Below are 13,780 nucleotides of genomic sequence, written 5' to 3'. Positions count from 1 at the left end.
ATTAAAACTTACCTTTCTGCACTAAAGGAGCATTATGATAAGTCAAGTTTGAGAAGCAGCTGTGGAACAGCCAGTCTGAAGAGTGAGACATCAGAAACAACTGACAACACATTGGCTGACTTGCATGCACTGCATGTTAAAGATGGGGATGAGAGACTGAATGATGCAGTATTTCTTGAGAACATTAATTCTGCAGAGAGCACTGAAAAAGGTACAGTCGAGGTTCTTAACAACATTGAATAGGTAGAAATGATATACTGCAATAAATGGTTAACCCATCAAAAATGTTAGTTAATACAGAATTAACAATGAGACATTTGGACAAACAGACACAAATAACTTGGTTGAAATGTATGTGATTTATTTTGCATTGTAAATTATTTTTTGACATCTTGAAAATGTGAATTGTCAAATAATATTTCAGAAATTTTGTATACAACCATTAGAATATAAGACTTAATTTATGATGACTCTGTACTAGTGATCTATTTTGGTAATATCCTTCTGTCATTCTTGATCATGTGAAATGGTTATCTGGTTTGGACATGAACATTTTAGAAAATGATAACTGATATAAAACCAGTGAAACTGTAAAATGCTAATACTACTCTTTTATGTCTTCAGCTTAAAATGTGCCCGCTTTTCTTTCTGTTGTACCGTAGATATGTGTCTGGAAATGGATGATGAGCTGAACATTTCAGATCACTCCAGCAGCTCCAGTCCTAGCCCTATAAAAGATTCTACCCTGAGTAAGTGTAATGGATTGTAATAAAAACACTGTCATTTACACCAGTTTGCTGTTATCTAAAAGTGCTTGTGCACATCTATCAATTTTCTAAAATAAATGAATCCTGGAATTTCTGTCATTTTTGTAAAATAGGGTATGTATTCAAAGCAACTGTAAGGAGTGATTTTACAAATTCCTGCTCTTGGCTCAGAGGTTCTCCTGCTGGAAATATATTTCTACACCTATTGATTGTGAACCCAAATTCATGGGGAATGTGCTGAATTCTTGATGAACACTCCCGGCAGGCGAAATGCTGCACCAGGAATTTGTAAAATTATCCCTGTAATGTTGAATGTAGGGATAAGTAACTGATAATTCATTTTAGACGGCTTTTTCCAAGTTAGTAAAACACTCTTAATTTGCAAAACACCATTTCCAGGTCACACTACCAAACCTATTGTCACTACACTCTATGCAGCTACACATTTGAAATATATTTCCATGTATGACTTAAGAGTAATTTATTGATAGCATAGTGGTTATGTTACTGGACTAGTAATCCAGAGGCCTGGACTAATGATCCGGAGACGTGAGTTCATAATCCCACCACGGCAACTAGGGAATTTAAATTCAGTTAAATAATAAATCTGGAATAAAAAAGCTAGTATCAGTAATGGTGACCATGAAACTATTGTCGTAAAAAGCCATCTGGTTCACTAATGTCCTTTAGGGAAGGAAATCTGCTGTTCTTACCTGGTCTGGCCTATATGTGACTCTGGATCCACAGCAATGTGGTTAACTCTTAACTGCCCTCTGAAATGGCCTAGCAAGCCACTCAGTTGTATCAAACCACTACAAAGAAGTATACAAACAATAAAACCAGACAGACCACCCGGCATCGACCTAGGCACCGGGCACGATAAAGGCACACCCAGCACAGTCGACCCTGCAAAGCCTTCCTCATTATCATCTGGGACTTGTGCCAAAATTGTGAGAGCTGTCCCATAGACCAGTCAGGCAAAAGCCTGACATAGTCATACTGACAGAATCATACCTTTCAGCCAACGTCCCAGACTCCTCCATCACCATCCCAGAGGTGGCGGCACAGTGGTATACAGTTGGGAAGGATGGCCCTGGGAGTCCATAACATTGAATCCAGACCTCATGAAGTCTCATGGCATCAGGTCAAACGTGGGCAAGGAAACCTCCTGCTGAATACCACCTACCGCTCTCCCTCAGTTGAACACTACTTGGAAGAAGCACTGAGGGTCGCAAGGGCACAGAACGTAGTCTGGGTGAGGGACTTCAATGTTCATCGGTAACACCACTACTGACGGAGCTGGCCGAGTCCTGAAGGACATAGCTGCCAGACTGGGCCTGCCTGCGGCACGTGGTGAGAGAACCAACACGAGAGAAAAACCTATGTGTTTAACAAATTTTTTTTTTTTGAGGATGTAACGAGCAGAGTAGATAAAGGGGAACCAGTGGATGTAGTATATTTGGATTTCCAAAAGGCATTCAATAAGCTGCCACATAAAAGGTTGTTATGCAAGATAAGGGCTCATGGGGTTGGGGGTAATATAGTAGCATGGATAGAGAAACATAGAAACATAGAAGATAGGAGCAGGAGTAGGCCATTCGGCCCCTCGAGCCTGTTCCGCCATTTAATGGGATCATGGCTGATCATCCAAATTCAGTACCCTATCCCTGCTTTCTCCCCATATCCCTTGATCCCCTTAGCCTTAAGAAATATATCTAACTCCTTCTTGAATATATTTAATAAGTTGGCCTCAACTGCCTTCTGTGGTAGAGAATTCCACAGGTTCACCACTCTCTGGGTGAAGAAATTGCTCCTCATCTCAGTCCTAAATGGCTTACCACTTATCCTTAGACTGTGACCCCTGGTTCTGGACTCCCCCACCATCGGGAACATCCTTCCTGCATCTAGTCTGTCTAGTTCTGTTAGAATTTTATAAGTTTCAATGAGAACCCCTCTCATTCTTCTAAACTCTAGCGAATATAAGCCTAATCGACCCAATCTCTCTTCATACGTCATTCCTGCCATCCCAGGTATCAGTCTGGTGAATCTTCGCTGCACTCCCTCCATGGCAAGAACATCCTTCCTCAGATAAGGCGACTAACACTGCACACAGTACTCAAGGTGTGGTCTCACCAAGGCCCTGTACAACTGCAGCAAGACATCCTTGCTCCTGTACTCGAATCCTCTCGCTATGAAGGCCAACATACCATTTGCCTTCTTAACCGCCTGCTGCACCTGCATGCTTACCTTCAGCGACTGGTGCACAAGGACACCCAGGTCTCGTTGCACTTCCCCTTTTCCCAATCTATTGCCGTTCAGATAATAATCTGTCTTCCTGTTTTTGCCACCAAAGTAGATAACCTCGCACTTATCCACATTATACTGCATCTGCCATGCATCTGCCCAATCACCCAACCTTTCCAAATCATACTGGAGTTTCTCTGCATCCTCCTCACAGCACACATGCCCACCTAGCTTTGTGTCGTCTTGAAACTTGGAGATATTACACCTAGTTCCCTCATCTAGATCATTAATATATATTATGAATAGCTGGGGTCCTAGCACCGATCCCTGCACTACCCCACTAGTCACTGCCTGCCACTCGGAGAAAGACCCGTTTATACCAACTCTTTGCTTCCTGCCTGCCAACCAGTTCTCTATCCAAGTCAATACCTTACCCCCAATCCCATGTGCTTTAACTTTGCATGCCCATCTCTTATGCGGGACCTTATCGAAAGCCTTCTGAAAGTCCAAGTACACCACATCCACTGGTTTTCCCTTATCTATTCTACCAGTTACATCCTCTCAAAATTCCAGTAGATTAGTCAAGCATGATTTACCTTTTGTAAATCCATGTTGACTTTGTCCGATCCTGTCACTGTTTTCAAAGTGCTCTGCTATTACATCTTTTATAATGGACTCTAGCATTTTCCCCACTACCGCTGCCAGGCTTACTGGTCTATAATTCCCCGTTTTCTCTCTACCACCTTTTTTTAAATAGTGGGGTTACATTAGCTACCCTCCAATCCATGGGAACTATTCCAGAGTCTATAGAGGATTGGTTAATGGACAGAAAACAGAGAGTAGGGATAAACAGGTCATTTTCAGGTTGGCAGGCTGTAACTAGTAGGGTGCCGCAAGGATCAGTGCTTGGGCCTCAGCTATTTACAATTTATATTAATGTCTTAGATGAAGGGACCGAGTATAATGCATCCAAGTTTGCTGATGGTACAAAGCTAGGTGGGAAAGTAAGCCGTGAGGATGACACAAAGAGCCTGCAAAGGGATACAGACAAGTTAAGTGAGTGGGCAGTAAGGTGGCAGATGGAGTATAATGTGAGGAAATGTGAGGTTATTCACTTTGGTAGGAACAATAGAAAAACAATATTTTTTAAATGATGAGAAACTATTAAATGTTGGTGTTCAGAGAGATTTAGGTGGCCTCATACAGGAAACACAGAGAGTTAGCATGCAGGTACAGCAAGCAATTAGGAAGGCAAATAGCATGTTGGCCTTTATTGCAAGGGGGTTGGAGTATAAGAGTAAGGAAGTCTTACTACAATTGAACAAGGCTTTGGTGAGACCACACCTGGGGTAATGTGCACAGCTTTGGTCTCCTTATCTGCAGAAGGACACACTTGCCTTAGAGGCGGCGCAACAAATGTTCATTAGATTGATTTCCAGGATGAGAGGGTTGTCCTGTGAGGAGAGATGGAGTAGATTGGGCCGATACTCTCTGGAGTTTAGACGAATGAGAGGTGATCTCATTGAAACATGTAAAATTCTGAGGGGTGTAATGATCAATAACATGTCATTCTATAGTGGACACTAGGTGGAGCCGTAGAGCTGTGTAGAGCTGTATATAGCTGTATGTATAAGACTACACTACCCAGCTGTATGTATATTAAGACTACATTACCCATGAGGCACTAGGCTACCCACAAGGCAGCAGTCAAGATGGAAGCCTCTACAGATACTGTACCTAGTCCACATGTGCTCAATAAAAGTGTCTAGCAAAAGCTAGCTGTGTTCATAATAAGAATGTCTATTTATTAATGAACATAAGATGGTACCAGAATGGTGAAGATCTGCTGAAAATTGTGAAAAGCGACATGGAGAATTTGAAGCCACCAGAGCGTTTGAAACTCACAGGAAACATCGACTACAATTGGTAGACTCTGAAACAACAATTCGAACTCTACATTGCAGCCATCGGATTCGGTACGAAGCCAGATGCAAGGAAGATAACGTTGCTGCTTATGGTTGCAGGCCCACAGGCGATAGAGGTATTTAATACATTTGTATTTAATCCAGAGGAGAACAGAGAAAAATTAGAAGATGTGCTAAAAAAATTTGATGCACATTGCTCTCCCAAAAAGAATGAGACATATGAAAGATACATCTTCCGTTCTCGGACACAGCAACAAAATGAGACTTTTGATAGCTTTATAACTGATCTGAAACTGAAAGCACAGACATGTAATTTCTCTGAGCTGAAATCATCCATGATTCGTGACCAGATTGTGTTTGGTATTCATGATAAAAAAGACAGGGAACGTCTGTTGAGAGAAACCGAACTAAATTTGGAAAATGCAGTGAAAATATGCCAAGCCAGCGAGCTAGCTCGAAAGCACGCGAAGACTTTCAGTGAAATCAATAATGATGCGATCATAATGTGTGATAATGCTGCTGTCGGTGCTGTGTCCTACAAGGGGAAGAAACGTGGGCAGAACAGAAATGAAAAGCAATCGGAGGATGAAATTTTTAATTGTAAACGCTGTGGTTACAAACACCAGTTAAGACAATGCCCAGCGTTTGGAAAAATGTGCACAAAGTGTAATGGAAAGAATCACTTTGCCAAACAGTGCTTTTCAAAAGTAAAAACAATGAAAGGGCAACAAGTTAGTGTGATTGAGGACACTGATTTAAGTGAGACACTTTTTGTAGGAATGGTGTCATGTGACGATATCAAAAAAGATACAGAAAATGTGCAGCCCTCAGAAATGGACAATGCTGAACATAAAGTCAATGCAGTAAAAGTGGACAAATGGATGATCCCACTGCAGATAAATGGAGCATTAGTTACATTGAAACTGGACACTGGGGCAAAAGCAAACTTAATCAGTATGAGTGACATAAAAAATATGAAAGAAAAGCCCAAAATACAGAAAAAGTCAGTACTACTGAAGAGCTATAATGGACAGAAAAGAGATAGCTTAGGTGTATGCAGACTTAAAGTGACAGTCAAAGACAAAGTGCATCATCTCATGTTTTCTGTTGTGGCTGAAAGACTTGATTCGATACTAGGTGACAAAGCTTGTGAAGACTTAGAACTGGTCAAGAGAGTCTACCGTATAAACTGTGCCATAAGCAGACCAGATGACTCAGGTGATGAAGCAGAGAGCCCATCAAGGATGAAAAGGCCAAAGGGTATCCATGTCTTCAAAAAGCCTAGTTTCTCCAAGAAGAAAGAAAAAGACTTTAAGGTCAAAAAGAAGCCAAAGGAAGAAAAGCACAAAGAGGAAAAACACAAGGAGAAAAAGTCCAAAGATATAACCACAGCAGGTGTTGTTAAGCAGTGGAAAGAGAAAAAGAAAAAGAAGCCTGCACCGGAGCAGGAAGCAGTTCCGGTGGATACTCCTTCTTCCCTCAGGCCAATCTTTGGTGTTCCATTAGCCGAGGCTGCTGAGAGGACTATGCCGTATGATGGGATCCAGCTGTCAGCAGTTTTTCGAGAGTGCATTGACTACATTGAGAGTTATGGCATGAAGAGTGAAGGAAACACTGAAACCCTCTCCAAGCAAAGATCGCAAGGAGACCTCGATCTATACAAGAGCAGATTGATGACAATGCCGCAACTGCATCGTGTCATTCACCGCCAGAACAATCTCATGAAGACACATCAGACTTACCCGTGTTGAGAAGATCCACACGTGAAGTAAAAAAGCCTGATAGACTTAATCTTTGAGTACAATGTAAAGCTTTGAAAATGTGTTGACTGTTTTGAAAATGTTTATGTTTATAGAGCACTAACAAAAGTGTTACTGATATTATCTTTATTGTTTTCTTGAAAGTTGATTGATATTGATTTTGTTAAACCTCAAAGAAAGGGGGATGTAATGATCAATAACATGTCATTCTATAGTGGACACTAGGTGGAGCCGTAGAGCTGTGTAGAGCTGTATATAGCCATATGTATGTATAAGACTACACTACCCAGCTGTATGTATATTAAGACTACATTACCCATGAGGCACTAGGCTACCCACAAGGCAGCAGTCAAGATGGAAGCCTCTACAAATACTGTACCTAGTCCACATGTGCTCAATAAAAATGTCTAGCAAAAGCTAGCTGTGTTCATAATAAGAATGTCTATTTATTAATGAACATAAGAAGGGGGATTGACAGGGTAGATGCTCAGAGGTTCTTTCCCCTGGCTGGAGGGTCTAGAAGTAGGGGGCACCGTCTCATGATAAGGGGTCAGCCATTTAAGACTGAGATGAGGAGGATTATCTTCATTCAGAAGGTTGTGAATCTTTGGAATTCTCTATCCCAAAGGGTTGTGGATGCTGAATCATTGAGTATATTCAAGGCTGAGATAGATAGATTTTTGGACTCTAGGGGAATCAAGGGATATGGGGATCAGGTGGGAAAGTGGAGTTGAGGCCGAAGATCAGTCATCATCTCTTTGAATGGCAGAGTAGGCTTGAGGGGCCGTATGGCCTACTCCTGCTCCTAATTCTTGCGTTCTTATGTTCTCACTTGATCTCGTTCCCTCCAATCTACCTGTCGCAGATGCATCTGCCCATGATAGTATTGGTAGGATTAACCACTGCATAGTCCTTGTGGAGACAAAGTCCTATCTTCATACTGAGGACACTACCACTGTGCTAAGTGGGATAGATTCAGAACAGATCTAGCAGCTCAAAACTGGGCATCCATGAGGCACTGTGGGCCATCAGCAGCAACAGAGTTATATTCCACCACAATCTGTAACCTCATGGTCCAGCATATCCCTCACTCTACCATTACCATCAAGCCAGGGGGCTAACCTGATGAGGAGTGTAGAAGAGCATGCCAAGAGCAGCACCAGGCGTACCTAAAAATGAAGTGCCAACCAGGTGAAGCAATAACACAGGACTACAAACATACTAAACAGCGGAAGCAGCATGCTATAGACAGAGCTAAGCAATCTCACAACCAACAGATCAGATCAAAGCTTTGCAGTCCTGCCACAAGCAGTCGTGAATGGTGGTGGATCATTAAACAACTAACGGGAGGAGGAGGCTCCATGAACATCCCCATAATCAATGATGGCGGAGCCCAGCACGTGAATGCAAAAGACAAGGCTGAAGCGTTCGCAACCATCTTCAGCCAGAAGTGCTGAGTGGATGATCCTTATTGGCCTATTCCTGAGATCCCCACCATCACAGAAGCCAGTCTTCAGCCAATTCGATTCACTCCACGTAATATCAAGAAACGGTTGAGCGCACTGGATACAGCAAAGGCTATGGGCCCCGACAACTTCCCAGCTGTCGTGCTGAAGAACTGTGCTCCAGAAATAGCCGCGCCTCAAGACAAGCTGTTCCGGTACAGCTACAACACTGGCATCTACCTGACAATGTGGAAAATTGCCCAGGTATGTCCCATCCACAAAAAGCAGGACGAATCCAATCAAGCCAATTACCGATCCATCAGTCTAATCTGAATCATCGGCAAAGTGTTGGAAGGGGTCGTCGACAGTGCTATTGAGCGGCACTCACCAATAACCTGCTCACCGACGCTCAGTTTGGCTTCTGTGAGGACCACTCGACTCCAGACTTCATTACAGCCTTGGTCCAAACATGGACGAAAGATCTGAATTCCAGAGGGAATGTGAGAGTGACTGCCCTTGACACCAAGGCAGCATTTGACTGAGCATGGCATCAAGGAGCCCTAGTAAAATTGAAGTCAATGGGAATCAGGGGGCAAACTCTCCACTGGCTGGAGTCATACCTAGCACAAAGGAAGATGCTTGTCGTTGCTGGAGGCCAATCATCTCAGCCCCAGGACATCACTGCAGGAGTTCCTCAGGGCAGTGTCCTAGGCCCAACCATCTTCAGCTGCTCCATCAATGACCTTCCCTCCATCTTAGGGTCCGAAGTGGTGATGTTCACTGACGACTGCACAGTGTTCAGTTCCATTCACAATTCCTCAGATAATGAAGCAGTTGTGCCCGTATGCAACAAGACCTTGATGACATTCAGGCTTGGGCTGATAAGTGGCAAGTAACATTTGTGCAGGTCGGAGGCTGGGTATTCTGCGGCTAGTGTCTCACCTTCTGACTCCCCAAAGCCTTTCCACCATCTACAAGGCACAAGTCCTGGAGGGTGATGGAATACTCTCCACTTGCCTGGATGAGTGCAGCTCCAACAACATTCAAGAAGCTCGACACCATCCAGGGCAAAGCAGCCCACTTGATCGGCACACCATCCACCACCTTAAACATTCACTCCCTCCACCACCAAAGCACCATGACTGCAGTGTGTACCATCTACAAGATGCACTGCAGCAACTCGCCAAGGCTTCTTCGAAAGCCCCTCCCAAACCTGTGACCTCTACCACCTAGAAGGACAAGGGCAGCCCGCACATGGGAACATGGGTATGTCCTGTCTCACCGGCAGGACAGACCCACCAGGGGTGGCAACACAGTGGTATACAGTCGGGAAGGAGTGGCCCTGGGAATCCTCAACATTGACTCCGGATCCCATGAAGTCTCATGAACCTCCTAGTTCCCCTCCAAGTCACACACCATCCTGAGTTGGAAATATATCGCCACTGGATCAAAATCCTGCAACTCCCTCCCCTCCAGCACTATGGGAGTACATTTACCACACAGACTGCAGCGGGTTAAGAAGGCAGCTCACCGCCACCTACTCGAGGGCAATTAGGGATGGGCAATAAATTCTGGCCTTGCCAGCAACGCCCACATCCCATGAATGAATAAAAACATAAGTTGTGTCTAGTATCAGAAACTGGTGTTAGTGAAATCTTATAGATAAATTTTTGGACTCTAGGGGAATCAAGGGATATGGAGATCGGGCGGGAAAGTGGAGTTGAGGTCAATGATCAGCCATGATCTTATTGAATGGCGGAGCAGGCTCAAGGGGCCGTATGGCCTACTCCTGCTCTTATTTCTTATGTTCTTATGACTTGTATGCAACAGACTGCAGGGTGGACATTTCAACCACAAGTATCTATAACTGTCCGTATGAATAAGTAAGAGCTGTTGTTTTTAAACTGGCATCATGACATCCAATATAGCTAAAATCAAAATTGTGTGTGGGCTAAGGAGACCTGATTCCCAGTGTCAGAGGGAAAAACTATGAGGAATGACTTGATAACATAGGGCTGTTCAATGTCAAAAATATATCATATGAAGGTATATATTGTACAATGTGGTTGACTCTTAACTGCCCTCTGAAATGGGCTAGCAAGCCACTCAGTTGTAACATACTGCTACGAAGCACAATAATAATAAGAATGAAACCGGTCGGACCACCCGGCATCAACCTTGGCACCGGCTACGGACACGGCAATGGCATACCCAGCCCAGTCGACCCTGCAAAGTCCTCCTCACCAACATCTGGGGACTTGTGCCAAAATTGAGAGAACTGTCGCAAAGGCTATTCAAGCAACAGCCTGACATAGTCATATTCACAGAATCATACCTTTCAGCCAATGTCCCAAACTCCTGCATCACCATCCCTGGGTATGTCCTGTCTCACCGGCAGGACAGACCCACCAGGGGTGGCGACACAGTGATATACAGTCGGGAAGGAGTGGCCCAGGGAATCCTCAACATTGACTCCGGATCCCATGAAGTCTCATGGCTTCAGGTCAAGCATGGGCAAGGAAACCTCCTGCTGATTACCACCTACCGCCCTCCCTCAGCTGATGAATCAGTGCTCCTCCATGTTGAACACCACTTGGAAGAAGCACTGAGCGTAGCAAGGGCACAAAATGTACTCTGGATGGGGAACTTCAATGTCCATCACCAAGACTGATTCGGTAGCACCACTACTGACCGAGCTGGCTGAGTCCTGAAGGACATAACTGCCAGTCTGAGCATGCGACGGTGGTAAGAGAACCAGCACGAGGGAAAAACCTACTTGACCTCGTCCTCACCAATCTACCTGTCGCAGATGCATCTGTCCATGACAATATTGGTAGCAGTGACAACCGCACAGTCATTGTGGAGACGAAGTCCCGTCTTCACAATGAGGACACCCTCCATTGTGTTGTGTAGCACTACCACTGTGCTAAATTGGATAGATTCAGAAAAGATCTAGCAGTTCAAATCTGGGCATCCATGAGGCGCTGTGGGCCATCAACAGCAGCAGAATTGTATTCCACCACAATCTGTAACCTCATGACCCGGCATATCCCTCACTCTAACATTACCATCGAGCCAGGGGACCAACCCTGGTTCAATAAGGAGTGTAGAAGAGCATGCCAGGAGCAGCACCAGGCATACCTAAAAATGAGGTGCCAACCTGGGGAAGCTGCAACACAGGACTACATGCATGCTAAAAAGCGGAAGCAGCATGCTATAGACAGGGCTATGAGATCCCACAATCAATGGATCAGATCAAAGCTCTGCAGTCCTGCCACATCCAGTCGTGAATGGTGGTGGACCATTAAACAACTAACGGGAAGAGGAGGCTCCATGAACATCCCCATCCTCAATGATGGCAGAGCCCAGCGTGTGAGTGCAAAAGACAAGGTTGAAGCGTTTGCAACCATCTTCAGCCAGAAGTGCCGAGTGGATGATCCATATCGGCCTCCTCCTGAGGTGCCCACTTCTTCAGCCAATTCGATTCACTCCATGTGATATCAAGAAACGGCTTAGCACACTGGATACAGCAAAGGCTATGGGCCCCGACAACATCCCGGCTATCCTGCTGAAGACTTGTGCTCCAGAACTACCCCTGCCTCTAGCCGAGCTGTTCCAGAACAGTTACAACACTGGCATTTTTCCGACAATGTGGATAACCGCCCAGGTATGTCCTGTCCACAAAAAAGCAGGACGAATCCAATCTGACCAATTACCGCCCCATCAGTCTACTCTCAATCATCAGCAAAGTGATGAAAGGTGTCATCGACAGTGCTATCAAGCGGCACTTACCAATAACCTGATCACTGATACCCAGTTTGGGTTCCGCCAAGACCACTCACCTCCCGACATCATTACAGTCCAAACATGGACAAAGGAGCTGAATTCCAGAGGTGAGCTGAGAGTGACTGCCCTTGACATCAAGGCAGCATTTGACCGAGTGTGGCATCAAGGAGCCCTAGTAAAACTGAAGTCAATGGGAATCGGGGAAACTCTCCACTGGCTGGAGTCATACCTAGCACAAAGGTTGTGGTGGTTGAAAGTCAATCATCACAGCCCCAGGACATCGCTGCAGGAGTTTCACAGGACAGCGTCCCAGGCCCAACCATCTTCAGCTGCTGCTCTCAATGACCTTCCCTCGAACATAAGGTCAGAAATATGGACGTTTGCTGATGACTGCACAGTGTTCAGCGCCATTCACAACTCCTCAGATAATGAAGCAGTCCATGCCCGCATGTGTAACATTTGCATATTGATTTATCATTGGCCCGCAGGCATCTGTAAGGAATACCTATTATATTCACGTGATCACATGCTGAGTTGTCATTGGCCTGCAGGCATCTGTAAGGACTGCTAGTGTTTAGAAGACCCAGGGGGTCCGGACTCCATCTTGTCCACACGGTGCTGTATGAGAAACATCACAGACCTGTTGCTTCATAAAGAGTTTAAACTGTACTACTCCGTTGTCCTGCAATTTATTATTTTTGTACAAAGTGTGTGAAACAAGACATGGTGTCAGAACAGGGATTTGAAATGGACATCATTGGAGCTCCCTTACCCCGAATGAATTGGGAATCTTTGAACTTACCTAGAGAATGGAGCAAATTCAAGCAACACGTGGAGTTGATGTTTTCGGGTCCACTGAAAAGCAAAGGGGAGGAAGAAAGATGCAGCTACCTACTCCTGTGGATCGAAGAAAAAGGGAGAGACATTTTTAACACATGGTCTCTCACCACGGATGAAGCAAAGGTACTGAAAAGTTATTTTGACCGTTTTGAAGCATATGTGATGCCCAAGACAAATACGATATTCGCTAGGTACAAGTTTCAGGAGAAAGTACAAGGAGCTAGTGAGTCGTTTGAACAGTTCGTGACTGAGTTAAAACTGCTGGTAAAAGTCTGTGAATATGCCGATAAAGATGAGATGGTCAGAGACCGCATCGTGTTTGGAATACATTCAGCTAAAGTGAGAGAGAAACTTTTGAATGTTGTGTCCGGGCTAACACTGGACAAAGCTATGGACATAGCTAGATCGCATGAGATAGCCCAAGCACAGTTGAAAACCATAACCGGCGCCACGAGCAGCTCGAGTGAACAGACAGTGCACACAGTTAATAGATACACACCAAAGAACACCGCCCAGAGAGCGTGTTTCAGACCAGAAAGAACAGCGAGAGTTCTAAAAATGGGCGACACAGACATAAAACGCTTCAAAAACTGTGGATATTGTGGAAACAACTGGCATGAAGAAAAGGAGTACTGCCCTGCCAAAGGAAGGCAATGTACTAAATGTGGTAAACGGAACCACTTTGCTAAAGTTTGCAAGACAGTTTTCGGAAAAGCAGTGCATGACAGCCAAATGCCAGATAGAGAGCCAAATGCAGAGGAACTGTTTATTGATTCTGTGTCACAGAAAAAACAGATTTTAGAGACTGAGCAAGCTTTTGCCGATATTGAGATAGGAAAACAGGGCAAAGAGCTTAAGTTTAAACTAGACACTGGATCTCAGGTTAATGTAATTCCTCTGAGTGAGTATCACAGCTTGAAGGATGAGTGTGAGCTACAGCCCACCTCACGCAGACTGACCGGCTATGGAGGTGAGCAGCTCATTGTAAAAGGCACATGCGTGATGAAATGCAA

General features: G+C 44.6%; 1 protein-coding gene across 11 annotated transcripts in view; it reads left to right on the top strand.

The window, feature by feature from the left end:
* The window catches only part of nek10 (NIMA-related kinase 10), a 470,337-nt gene that overhangs the window by 364,354 nt on the left and 92,203 nt on the right, over positions 1-13,780 (top strand). For all 11 annotated transcript variants that reach the window (XR_015078459.1, XM_085988547.1, XM_085988546.1 and 8 more), the window contains 2 exons: positions 28-211; positions 663-749. Coding sequence is in view for 10 of the 11 variants with exons in the window: in XM_085988547.1 (XP_085844673.1) it covers positions 28-211; positions 663-749 (271 nt within the window). In the remaining variant the exon portion in view is untranslated. The remainder of the gene's footprint in view (positions 1-27; positions 212-662; positions 750-13,780) is intronic.

This window comes from Somniosus microcephalus, chromosome 5 (assembly GCF_052327205.1).
Source record: "Somniosus microcephalus isolate GS21.2 chromosome 5, FLI_Smic_1.0, whole genome shotgun sequence".
Classification (NCBI taxonomy): domain Eukaryota; kingdom Metazoa; phylum Chordata; class Chondrichthyes; order Squaliformes; family Somniosidae; genus Somniosus; species Somniosus microcephalus.
Note: the sequence above shows the minus strand (reverse complement) of the source record. Positions and strands in the feature narration are given on the sequence as shown.